General features: G+C 34.5%; 1 protein-coding gene across 1 annotated transcript; it reads left to right on the top strand.

Annotated features, from left to right (window-relative positions):
• Positions 1 to 10,816: 10,816 nt before the first annotated feature.
• Positions 10,817 to 13,649, top strand: LOC145805457 (protein FAR1-RELATED SEQUENCE 5-like). Its single transcript, XM_082900593.1, has 4 exons — positions 10,817 to 10,877; positions 11,953 to 12,089; positions 12,774 to 12,884; positions 13,062 to 13,649. The coding sequence occupies exons 1-4, from the start codon at positions 10,817 to 10,819 to the stop codon at positions 13,647 to 13,649; spliced, it is 897 nt and encodes a 298-aa protein (XP_082756719.1).
• Positions 13,650 to 14,006: the final 357 nt, after the last annotated feature.

Raw genomic sequence — 14,006 nt, 5'->3', positions numbered from 1 at the left:
GGCCTAAATGCGCCAAAACAAATGACCTTCTACGGCTTTCCTACTTACTTGTGCGTACCCATTGCGAACAAAGTTACACATTCACATGACAGTAATACAGAGTAAAGGGACTGGCGGAAGCCAAAATAGTAAATAAAAGGTGTCCAATGAGCTGTGACAGTCTGAATGCAAAAAGACTTTTATGAACAAAACCACATTCATAAACAAAACATATATACATCTCAAATACATAAAAACATTCAGGTTAGGGACTAAATCCCTTCACCATAACTGTACAGTCAACTTATTTGGTCTATACAAAACGGAGACAAAAAGGCAAGTCTAAAACACCCCAAAGACAGCCTTAGCTTGACAGACTGGGACCTCGAAGTGAGGCACGGTGGTTGGCTTGACAAAACTGGAGCTTAACCTGACGCTTCTAGCTCCAATCTGGTGCCTGGACACCTACATATAAATATAAACAGTGAGCTAAAGCCCAGTGAATAACAATTATGTAAAGAGGTTAAGAATGAATGTCCTTTCAGTAATTAAACAGTCATGTCAGTCACTTAGAAACCATAGCAGTCATATGTGGTACATCCAATAGCAAACAGTACAGTAGGTCTTAACAGACCGAACAGTCAGTTGATGGCCATCATAACAGTATACAGTAGTGATTGTAACATGGGAACCGACAGAGATCTCTATGACAGTAGCAGTAACAGTACAATAACAGTAAGTTGCTATGGATGCCACGAGTACAATTTATAAATAGGACATCATTCATTCAGTAAACAGTATCACTTCAGAAAATAGTACAATTAATTGTTCAAAAAATAATCATCATTGAACATATCTCTACAACATTGTTACTCACAGAGTTCTGGGCTACAGACAGGCTAATGAGCGTCCTCGGATGCCAATCCTACACAGTAATAGAACGAGTACACGCTAAGTTACACACTAGGGAAACAATAACTTAGTCCCCTAACTTGACTTGGTGTGGTTCTATATCATTATCCTCATTAAGATGCTTTAAATTAGGCCTAAGAATGCCTAGAATGGAATGACGATACAAAGATGTACTTTAAAATACTTTCCAAAATTTTCAGAAAACAAGGGTCTCACTCGAGCGTGGCTTTCTTCGCTCGAGCGAGATTACCAAAACAGAGGGGTCGCTCGAGCGTAAACTTCTACGCTCAAGCAGTCTATAAAAATGCAAAAGTACTGGTTGTTGAAAATCTCCGCTCGATGCCAGCTCGATGCTCGCTCGAGCGTGAGACACATCTTTCGCTCGAGCATAGGTCTCGTCACTCGAGCGTGCGTCTGCATGCACCAAAAACTTGAGAACTTGCAATTCACGCTCGAGCCAACATTTCGTTGCTCGAGCGGACTTCTGAACAAACAGGTGCTCGTTCAAGTGTGGAATCCTTCGCTCGAGCGAGGAAGCCAAATTCTGGGTTTTCCAAATTTGCCTTCAAAGCTCAAACCAAGCATTCAACACCTCAAAACTCAATCTTTTGGGCCAAATTCCTGGAAAACACTTGAAAACTCATAATATAACATGTTTTGAAGATCAATTTGTAAAATTAAGCCTAAAGGTGAGACAATTGAACACAATTTCAAAGAAGTTTTCATGAATTAAGTAAAAACATAACATGCATGAACTCTTATGAACTCTAGTACTCTAAAACTTGATCAAATGCAAGATTAGGCTCAAAACTATGGTAAATTCATAGACTATAACATAAACATGAACATACATGTGGAAATTCATGAAGAACAACCTTCAAATTCAAGAATATGAACATGCATGCATGGATTAAGCCTCAACTCAACACTTTAAACCAATATTTGACTCTAACCTCCATTAATCCCATGAACCATGCAAGAATAACTCAAATGTACAAATGAGAGGATGAAATCTCTACCTTAGGTCTTCAACTCAAGGTATACAAGCTCAATTATGCAATCTCTCTTCAATTCATGTAGATTCAAGCAAGATTTCAAGATGAATTCCAAACTTCTCCAAACTCTCTCTTACTCCCACGGTTTAGTCTAAGAAAGTGGCTGAAAACATGATGTATAAAGGTGCCAAACAAGGTTGTAGAAAATGGCCACTCAATGGCAATATTGTAATAAACTTGAACTAATGTAATTTAGCTTTATTTAATCTAATTTAATCATACCAAATCACATTTCAATTAAATCTACCATAAAATCTCATAAATTCTAATTAGCATAAAATACTAATCAATTTCAGATTTTGCCGCCGATAAGGCCTTCAATTCACAGTTCGAAACTTAAAATATGAACAGATCAATCAAATGACAAACAGATAGAAATGCAAGTAAAGCATTATACTTATGCAATTAGTTCAAAATTTCAGTATGATCCATTACTTATCATGCTTAATCAGAGATTAGCACTAATCAGATGTGAGGGTTGTCACAATAAATGAAAAAAAATTCAAAACTTAGTCTAGAAAGAAGAAAAAGAAAGAAGAAAAAGAATCACCCAAACCCAAAAATCAAAAATCAAAACCAAAACCAAACCCACAACCACAAATCAAAATCAAAATCGAAACCTAAATCAGACAAAATCAGACAAAAATCAGTTCAAAATTAAACCCAAATTTGTTGAATGAGAGTGTTTGAATATTTTTTGGTTTCCAAGAATAGAGATAGAAAGGAGAGGAGAGGAAACAAATCTAGAAATGAAAGGAAAGGAAACAGAGAAGGAAACAAATCAGTTCAAAATCAAACCCAAATCCGGTTGTCTCCGTTCGTCCTTCGCCGATTGTCACTGTTCGCCGTTTGTAGAGAAACAGAAACGGAGTGAGAAAATGAGGAGGAAAAACAGGAAAAGATAGAAAGAGCCATCAGAGAGAGGGATGAGAGGTGAGAGTGTTGAATGCTTTTTTGTTTCCAAGAATAGAGATAGAGAGGAAAGGAAAGGTAAGGAAAGGGAAGTAATGGAGAGGAGTGAGAAAATTTTCGGGCCACTCGAATCTCGGTTTATTCGAGGTACAGAGCATTTCGCAAAAAGAAAAATATGAAAAATAAAAATTTTAATTTTAAAAAAATTAAATTCAAAAAATTAAAAGTAAACCCCTATGATTCAAATCAAAAGTCAAACATGATCTCAAATTGGCACAAAAGAAGGTTGTGGATTTCAAAACCAATTTTTCATGACGTTTGAATTGTGCAGTGGCATCGGCTGTCCCAAATATGACTCATGACTAGGGGTGGGCGCGGGTTGGTTGCGGCCATGGAACCTCCAATCCGCCATCCGTCCGCCAGATTGGCGGATTGAAGAAAATCAATCCACATCCGTCCGCCAATCCGACGGATGTGGATTGAGCGGATTGGCGGTTTGGCGGATGGATGCGAATCGGTTTGGCGGTTTAAAATTTTATAAATTTTCAACATAATTCAACTTGTGCACTTCCTCAAAAAAAAAAAAAAAAAAAAAACATTACAGTCAATGACTTAAAAAAGTATTACAATCACTGTATGTCTTATCCAAAGAAAGAAAGTTTGAAACTTTAGAATATCACGATCACTGCATGCCTCATCCACATATTACAATCACAGCATGATTCATCCCCATAAAGTATTACAATCTGTGATTCTTAAAGTATAATAACAATTCAAACCACCAAAACCATGAACAGAGCAGTAGTAGAGATTGAATGCCTCTGTATTGTTACATCTACATATGTTTTTGAAAATAAAAACCAACCAGCATATATCATATTTTCTATTTATTATTTTTAGAGTTAGATTTAAAAACTAAAAAATATATATGAATAATACGTTTATTTTTTTCAATTCAAAAAATATATTCAAGTTGAAAACTTTTTTTCAATAGAATATTTAAACTCTTTTTTAATTGAAAACATAAACATAATATTTAAACAAATTGAAAATACAAAGTCTTATAAATTACTAGAGGTGCTCGCAATTTGGCGGTTTGGCGGTTCGGTTGCGGCCAAAAAATCTCAAATCCGCCATCCGTCCGCTAAATTGGCGGATTGGACAAAATCAATCCGCAACCGTCCGCTCGTCATCACGCATCCGTCCAAAATGCGACGGATCGGTTCGATTCGGTCGATTTTGACGGATCGGTATATCCGCTGCTCACCCCTACTCATGACCGAAACGAAAGGCCATTTGATGGCTTCAAAAGCATTTCTGATGAATTTTTAACGCTGATGCTTGGACCCCCACTGGGCAGACTCCCAAGACCCCAGTGGGTGGGGTGGTCATTGACCAAAATTATTCATCTTGCTTATTTTCGCTTTTTAAAAAATATTTTTTTAGCAAATTTAACTTTTTTTTCATATTTTTTTGTTTTTACTGATTTTTTTAATATTTTAAGTAATTTTTTTACTTTTTAGATACACCTAACGTAAATACACCTAAAAAGTAAAAAGAAAAATCTTTTAAAAATTCATTAAATACCAAAAATACAAAAAAAATACAAGAATTCAGTATATTTTTTATATTTTTATGTATTTATTAATTTTTTAAAATATTTTTTCACAAGTTTTTTACTTTTTAGATATATCTAAGTAAGGTGCATCTAAAAAAGTAAAAAAAATGTTTAAAATTTAAAAACATTCATTAAAAACAAAAAAATACAAAAATTAAAAAAGTCAATTTTTAAAAAATTTTAATCTATAAAACTCAAACCAAATATACTGATTGCTTATTTTATTTTTATTTTTTTCACTAATGGGGGTGGGAGACAGTAGAGGTCTGTATGATGGTTGAATTTTTAATTGTGCTGTCGCAACATATGACAGAAAGGTCATTTGATTGGAAGTTCGCAAATTTCACTTAGGGCAAGAAGTTATTTGGAATAATTTAAATATTATAATTTTTTTATTTTTTATAAAAAAAATATGTAATACATTAAAAAAGTGATACGATCCAGACAAGAGATAATATAATTTAAATAAAATTAAAAAATTAAAAAAATGTGCTAAAATAAGATAAGTCAAACAAATTCTATATTACCTCATGGTGAGATAAGATGGGATTGTTTATCCAAATTACACTTTTAATTTTTCTGATTTATTGAAATTTTACGTCAAGTTAATGTTTCAATTTAAGTAGTAATTTAGCCTGCGTTTAGTTGTATTTTGTAAATGTGATTTGCGAGTATGAGTTGTATTTTGAGTTTGTGTGTTGTAGAATTATAATTTGAGTGTAGAAAATTTGTTTGGTAAAGAGTTTTGAAAATAGTTTTGGAAAAGAGATTTGATTTGAGTGGGAAATTGTTGATGTGACATTTGATATGTGATACAAAAATTTACAACTCATAACTAAACATACAATTCAAATTTATTTTAAAGTGCATAAAAAATTTAAAAATTTTCAGAAAATATTTTTCCCGATTATATAAATGAATTGCAAAAAAATAAAAAAAATAAAAAATAAAAATTGTACAACAGAGGACATCCGGGCGGATGTCCCTAGGGACGTCCGGGCGGTCTTCCCTGAGGCAAAAAAATCACAAAAAACGCTGCTGATGCACAGAGCCCTCGGCAGAGATTTTGAAAATTGATTCCAAACACTCAACCAAACATCATACTGAAACACACCTGTAGAATTACATTTTCAATTCACAACCAAACGGAGCCTTAGTTTCTACATTTTATTGATCTCTTCAAATTGGATATCAAAGTTACCGATTTTATCACACGAGTTAAAATTTAAATTTATTTAATTGAAATAATTAAATTGAGACAAAATTTAATTATTAAAGTTAAAATTTTATAAAATGATGATATTGTTGTTAGTTTTGAATTTGAGTAAAAATTACACTTTTTACTTTTCATTTCTTGCCATTGAAAAAGTCAAAATAAATAAGTAACCGTAAGCTAAAGAAAAGTTTTCAACAAGGCTAAGGTAAGGTATGATGCTGATAATTTGAAAAGGGTCCATATAAGTCCACGGAAAATGAGGTAAGGTATGATGCTGATAATTTGAAAAGGGCCCATATAAGTCCACGGAGAATGAGTGAGAGCACTAATTAGTACTATCACTAATGATGTGACAGTAGGTCTCATCAGGAATGATTTGATGTTTTGATCTTAATGTTGTATTTTTTTTTTTTATTGAGTGTCATGTCATTAGTGATCTTTTTAAAACTTCAAAATTAATAGTCTCTATCATTGTTATAAGTCCACACATGGTCGGCGTGTTTCCGTGTTACGACAGCAGCCATTTAACTGTGTTGTATTTGTGTTCACATTTGCGTCACATCTTCAATCTATTGGTAGTTTGGAAAGAAAGAAAAATAATATAAAAAGTTAATTTATTTATTTATATTTTTTAATAAAAATTAAAAAATAATAATTCCAAATGAACCCTTTAGTAAAATGTGTGTCGGATTTTACTCTTTATTGTGGGAGGGAGGGGTAAATTTCATTCACCTTTTCTGACATTTGATAAAATACAATTAATCTTATAAATTTAATATAATTATATTAAATCCATTTTAATAAGATTAAAATCATCAGAAATAATGCAGATAGCAGGTATATATATAAATAAACAAAGCTAAATCTTCACTTTAGTAGAAAAAAGAAGATAACCTTAGTTTTTTATACATACACGAATTATTGAATAAAAAAAATCTTAAATATAGTATGAATAAAAATCTTAAAAAATATTTATATAATTATGTTAAAACTATAGAGTTAATTATATTGTTTTTTTAAAATCTCAAAAGATATAAGTGTAATTTATTTTTATATTTTTCCTATGTTTAGATGCAGTTGTTTGCGAGTACCAATAAAAAAAAATTGCATTTGGAACGAAAATGCACCTACTAAGATTTTAATCTACGATGTAATAAGTAAATATTAAATTTTTAGACAAAGAAAATATTAAAATGTTTGTCCGAACTCAACTACAAAGTTATTCACCCGGATTTTCAATTTTCAAAAATAGTTTTTCAAGTTTTCAATTATTTTTATATTTTTTATTATTTTTTAAAATATTTTAAATAATTTTTTTTAACTTTTAGATTCATTTAATCTTAATGTACTTAAAAGTAAAAAAAAATTATACAAAAATCTTTAAAAAAAATCTATTGAATATAACAAAATATGAAAATATATTAAATTTTCATTTTTTTTGTATCTAGTGAATTTTTTTTTTAAAAATCACAAATAATATACTTTTTAAGCGTAATTAGATTAGATGCAGTCGACAATTTTTTTTTAAAAAAATATTGCTTAAAATATTAAAAAATACTAAAAACAAAAAAAAATACAAAAAAAAAAAAAAACTCAATTTTTTGAAAAATGAACTCAATTTTCTAGAACCAACATAACGATTGATGTTTAATTTGTAGGGATAAATTAATCAACAACTAGTCTCATTAAATAAACTTAAATACCATTAAGTTCGATTGAAATTTTGAATGCACCAATAAATCTTACAATATAGACCTATCAAGTTCTTTCATCATCTCTCTCTCTATGTATATAGATATATATATCCACAATTTTTTCAAAAGTTTCTCACCACCAGTGTCTATCGTGGTTGTCGTCGTCCACACGCCACCACCACTGCTAACGTCGTCATCCACTCACCATCTTCTCTCTCTCTCTCTCTCTCTCTTTCTCTATCTCTCTCTCCATCATTTTTTCAAAAATTTCACACCACCACCGTCGTCGTTACTGTCCACTCACCATCACCATCGTTATTCGGATGTCATCACCATTCACCAACCATCTCCACCATCGTCGCAAATCTACATTCCACCATCGCAGATCTACACTTTAAAGTCATAGATTTACAATCCATTATCACAAATCTACATAACCACCATATCACCACCACCTCATTTTGTTTTAGATTCAGATTTATTTTTCAATAATAAATTTATCATTTCCTCTTGTTCTTTTGCGTATATGGAAGAGGGTGGTGGATTTTTGTAAGTAAGTGTGTGAATACGAAGTGTGTATGTATATATATATATATATATATGTGTGTGTGTGTGTGTGTGTGGGTGGGTGATTTTCTGACCATACTGCCAAATAGGTACCCAGCTGGAGAGCACTAGCAGAATTGATTAAGTCCGAACGACCTGTAACAGAAAGATAAGATTCTGGCGGTGGCTCGTCCACCCGGGGGCACTCCGACGATCAAGTCAGTACTCAATATCTCTCAAAGATAACCAATAGTGCTTAACTCACTAGACAGAATATCAAAAGCATACCTTAGACCCATGGGGGTGCCTCTATTTTATAGCCAACATAATCCTAGTCCCAATAGAAGCCTAGTTCTAATAGACTTAGGATTACTGTTAATCTTGGACTTCCAGTAGGATTAGGATAAACTCTCTAAGAGTCTTATCTTTACCCAAACTGAAATCTTCTCTCATTCTAGGACTCTTGTCCCTTATTCGTTTATCTCGGGTTCCGACATATTCACAGATAACCTCGGCTTAGCCGAGATCATCTCGGCATCATGACCATGACACGTGGCACCTCGGCTGGCACTTCGGTGACACCTCGGTCACGTGTTGTCATTCAAAAATTATGAACCCACAACTGCCCCCTAGGTTCTATTACCTCGGCATCCTGAGGTGATGGAACCTATATCATTCCTTCATTTAATCATGACCCCGGTTTAACTTCAACTTGTAAACTTTTCTTAAGTTTCAACAAGTGTTAAACATAATCTCAGTTTAACTTCAACTTGTAAACTTTTCTCAAGTTTCAACAAGTGTTAAACATAATCTCGGTTTAACTTCAACTTGTAAACTTTTCTCAAGTTTCAAAAAATGTTAAACATCATCTCGGTTTAACTTCAACTTGTAAATTTTTCTCAAGTTTCAACAAGTATTAAACATTATCTCGGTAAACTCTTCTCTTCTAGGACTTAATCATCTTAGGCCGAGATCTTGTCTTCTGGGATCTGGGATCTGGGATCCGAGATCTGGAATCCGGGATCGGCTTACTTAGGCTGAGCTCTTGTCTTTTCATATCCAGTGTTATCTCGGCTTAACAGGTGAGGTCACCTCGGCATCTTGTCGCTTTCTCTGGAGGTAATCCCTCAGATCTTCCTTGGTTCGTCTAGGAGCTCGGCTATCTCCGGATTTTAGCCTCTTTGGTGCACTACTTCGTGTGTCATTGCGAGTCCTTTTGGACCTCCCTCCATTGGTCGCGTCGAAACAGAGGTCCTTCCCCTGAACATGCCGATGTTCTTTGGAGTCAGCTTCCTTGATGCGATGTGTCCTCTATGAATCTCCCCTTCTTGATTCTCCTCGTTCGACCTCCCTTGAAGGCCGGTGAGAATGTTCCTTGGTCCTATTGTGCTGAGGAGTCGTAGGAATTGTCTTCTGCCCCCCTGCCTGAGCATCTTTCTTGGCTGCTGGAATCAACGTATCTTGTGACGGGAACGGTGGCTACATGACGTTGTTCTGTATCATGAAATTGACAACCGTTTGCAGGTCCGCCAATTTGTTCGTCATTCATTTCATCTCGTCGTCCCTTCATAAGAATCTTTCTTTCCATACCTGGAGGTCGCCCTTGTTATAATACTTGCTTCGGTCTGATTTCTTCGGCACGTCGCCCTCCTGGCCGACGTCCTCTTCTCCGTGATTCTTATCACGAGTTTCTCCGTTGTAGTTGTCTTCTTCGACGCCAAGGTCAATATGTTTCCCACTCTCAGTAGAGGTGTCGTCCCCAACCTTCTCTTTCGGTCTGTCGTTGGCCATCTATTCTCCTTTCGTTCCCACAGACGGCGCCAAATTGTGTGGATGATTTTCTGACCACACTGCCAAACAGGTACCCAGCTAGAGAGCACCGGCAGAATAGATTAAGCCCGAATAACCTTTAACAGAAAAAGAAAATTCCAGCGATGGCTCGTCCACCCGGGGGCACTTCGACAATCAAGTCAGTACTTAATATCTCTCAAAGATAACCAATAGTGCTTAACTCACTAGACAGAATATCAAAAGCATACCTTAGACCCATGGAGGTGCCTTCCTTTTATAACTAACCTAATCCTAATCCCAATAGAAGCCTAGTTCTAATGGACTTAGGATTACTACTAATCTTGGACTCCTAGTAGGATTAGGATAAACTCTCTAAGAGTCTCATATTTACCCAAACTGAAATCTTCTCTCATTCTAGGACTCTTGTCCCTTATTCGTTTATCTCGGGTTCTGACATATTCGCAGATAACCTCGGCTTAGCCGAGATCACCTCGGCATCATGACCATGACACGTGGCACCTCGGCTAACACTTTGGTGACACCTCGGCCACATGTTGTCATTCAAAAATTATGTCCCCACAATATGTATAGTTTTTTAGTTTTGAGTAAATTTTTTTTGAAAAATTTGGTAACTTTTTTCTTCGGATCTAAAGAAGTTCTGTTGTACTTTTTAGAAGCCAGCACAATAACAAAGATCTTAAAAGCAGGCAATCTAATCATCAATTTCTGTGAATGTATGCTCGTCGCCGCCTCACCACCGTTACCCTTTCTATTCGTCTCTTGTCGTCTCTCTTGGTTCATCTCATTATTGCCTCCCATCGCCTCACCACGAGTCCGGATCTTCTGCCATACATTCTTGCCGTACATTCCTGCAGTGCATACAAAACGACGTCGTTTTGTATTAGTTTTTTTTTTTTTTCAAAATGTTTCTTTTCCCCCTTTTTCTCTTCTCTGCATCATCTCTTTCCACCATCGATCTAAGGCAATGAACCCTAGCACACTGAGAGAGAGGCATCGCGAGAGGCAGGAGAGGAGCTAAGAGAGTGACGGAGAAACGAACGCGAACTGAGAGAGGAACTGAGAGACGAAAGAGATGGCGGAGATGGAGGAGCAGCGCGATGTTGAAGGAGCAACGCAAAGGATTGCGGGCGACGGTGAGTCCGGCGGCGATCCGATGACGGGAAGGCGACATTGCGGCGACAACGAGGTCTATTTCATCATCTTGCTGTTATATATCATCTTGCAGTTATATATATATGTATATGTATGTGATTTTTGGGTTAGATTTGTTAGATTTGAAATGGGTTTGATGACAGGTTTATAGGCTAATTTTGGTGTTGCTTCCTCTGATTATCTAGTGATCAAAATCTTGATAATGTTGTACAGTAATTGTATCTCCAGATTTAATTTTTTTATTCTGTATTACTTGCTGTTATATATATATATATATATATATGTATATATGGATAACCTGTATTTGTTTTGGATCAATCTATATATATATATATATATATATATATATGTATAATCTGTATCTGTTTTGGATCAATCTATATATATATATATATGTATATATGTATAATCTGTATCTGTTATCTTGCTGTTATAGTTTGATATATATATATATATATATATGTATATATGTATATTAGAATGAGAAATATAATCCTGATCTTCAATCCTTTTTTAACTTTTTCTTTCCCTTCTTTTCATTTAAATTTGAGTGAAAATTTGATTAAATGAATCCGTACTCTTTTTAAAAAAAAAATTATCAAATTCGAGTAATAATATTGAGTGTTAGACAGAATTGGTTGAGGATTAGACGTGCTCTTAATCGTGGCTAGTCATTGTTTGTTGATTTTAATGGAGTGAAATCGTTGCTTGTTGAGTACCCGTGTGTGGATTAGAATTTAGCAACTAGTTGTTGGTTGTTCCTCATAGAACAAATCAAATGACATACAGACTAGATGATTAAAAAAGCTTCACTTCTTTATTACTAGCAATGTTTTTTCATGCAGCACATAATAGAAATAGTTAGTGATAGCATCCACAAAAACATTGACTGTAAAGTATTTTGTGATTTATAAATGAAACTTCAGATCATGACTCTATGAGGATTTATTGTGGACAGAATTCAGAGCTGGCTGTGTATAGTTGTACTTAGTATGAAAAGAGAGATTTTTGTGTTATAATTGTTGTCCTCTTAAGAACCATCTGTGATGTTTCTAGTGAATGTTTCGGTAATGCCGGCGTCGCAACAGAAAATCACAATACCAAACAAGTTTGGCGAAAAACTTGTTGGTATACTACATGAAACTGGATCTGTGGAGATTGTGATATTGTGCCATGGTTTTCGATCCACAAAGGTCAGTAATCATGATACTGGAACTTGAAGCTGGATTTTGCTGTCTAGTGTGGTTATGATGCATAACGGTAATTATGATGTTGAGGCTTTATTTGTGTTTTAGTATGTTTGTAGTGCATGTACTCTACTAGTAAATGTTATTTTTTCCCTCTATCAAATCAATCAAAGACATAGTAAGGCAAGTAGACAACAAAAGTTATTCTAACCTCCTGAGATTGGCAAATTGTGTTGTATTATATGTTAGAAACTTAGAAATCAAAGTGTTCCTGTCTAATGTTGTAGAATGCAGATCATATTGATTAGGTCTTTTTAAAAATGGAACTTATAAATATTTGATGCATATAGGTGTTCTCATTGCTGTTTATCCTGTAAAATAGCTTGGTGGGAGCGATATTTATTGTTTCTTTAGCAATGGCTTGGTGGGAGCAACAGCTTGGTGGGAGCAATAGCTTGGTGGGAGCAATGTTGTAGAGCAATATTTATTGTTTCTGTAAAATAGATTTTTTCATATGCAATTTTATGTTCTACATATATAGTTAATCGCATTGATCTATTTTCAGATTCATAAATTTAGTTGTGGATTCATATAATTATATGGTTTATATATATGAATTGTAGGTAAATGTGATTTATATATATGAACCTGCAATTAAGTATAAATGTGGTTTATATATATGAATTGTAGGTAATGGAAGAAAATAATATTGTTGATGATTGTGGTTGGAAGCCGAAAGTGGGAATGCCATTTGACTCTGAACAAGCCGCATATGACTTTTACAATACGTATGGGGGAAAGGTGGGCTTTAGTATTAAGAAGGCATATGCAAACAAGCACAGATAGACGAAGGAGATAACATCACGCACGTTTGTATGTTACAAAGAGGGAAATCGGGGTATTGACAAACGAGATCCACTTGTCAAAAATCCAAGACAAGAGGTAAGATGTGGTTGTGGTGCCAGATTTTGTATCAAGTTAGATAGAATATCAGGAAAATATATTGCTTGTGATTTTGTTGAACATCATAATCATGATCTTGTGCCTGAAGATTGCATTCATATGTTGCCATCCCAAAGAAAAATTTCTACCACCCAAGCAATTGAAGTAGAATTAGCTTCACAATCTGGAATTCCTCTTAGGTCTGCTTATGAACTATTTGGTAGGGAATCTGGTGGAAGAGCATCACTTGGTTTCACCAAATTTGACCAAAAAAATTACCTAAGATCGAAGAGACAAAAAGATTTGGAATATGGGGAAGCGGGTAGTGTCTTGCATTACTTTCGTAAGAAAACTGTGGAAAATCCATCTTTTTTTTATGCAGTCCAATTAGATTGTGATGCGCAGATAAGTAATATATTTTGGGCTGATGCTCAAATGATCATGGACTATGCTCAGTTCGGTGATGTTGTGACATTTGACACTACTTACAAACTAAATAATGAGCATAGACCTTTTGGATCATTTGTTGGATTTAATCATCATCGAGAAATAGTTATATTCGGTGCAACGTTGATGTATGATGAGACTGCTGAATCTTTTACTTGGTTGTTTCAAATTTTATAATGTTGTGGACAGATTTTGGAATGATCTGGACAGATTTGGACAGTTTTTTTTTGTTTTGGACAGGTTTTTTTTTTTTTGGGACAGATTTGCTTTTGGACAGTGTTATTTTGTGTTGTCTGCACAGATGTGGATTCTGGACAGATTTGGATACATGTATACTGTGTTGGACAGATTCGGTTATGTTGTGGACATATTTGGTTGTGTTATGTTGTAGACAGATTTGGTGAAGAACAAGTATGACCTGACCAATAATAAGAATATAAATTAATGAAATCTGTCCACAACATTATAAAATAATGAGAGCTGTCCACAACATTATAAAATAATGAAGTCGTCAAGCATAGGTAATTTCAGGTA

The sequence above is a fragment of the Camellia sinensis genome, chromosome 13 (assembly GCF_055761805.1).
Source record: "Camellia sinensis isolate YWXY chromosome 13, ASM5576180v1, whole genome shotgun sequence".
Classification (NCBI taxonomy): Eukaryota; Viridiplantae; Streptophyta; class Magnoliopsida; order Ericales; family Theaceae; genus Camellia; species Camellia sinensis.
The sequence above is the reverse complement of the archived record's forward strand: the minus strand, read 5'-3'. Positions and strand labels throughout refer to the sequence as shown.

What these genes read in the sequence shown, in the direction of transcription:
- LOC145805457 (XM_082900593.1), top strand. Translation starts at nt 10,817, where the DNA reads ATGGCGGAGATGGAGGAGCAGCGCGATGTTGAAGGAGCAACGCAAAGG. An exon ending in GCAAAGGATTGCGGGCGACG is followed by an intron (nt 10,878 to 11,952) that starts GTGAGTCCGGCG and finishes TGATGTTTCTAG; the next exon opens with TGAATGTTTCGGTAATGCCG. An exon ending in ACAATACGTATGGGGGAAAG is followed by an intron (nt 12,885 to 13,061) that starts GTGGGCTTTAGT and finishes TTTTGTATCAAG; the next exon opens with TTAGATAGAATATCAGGAAA.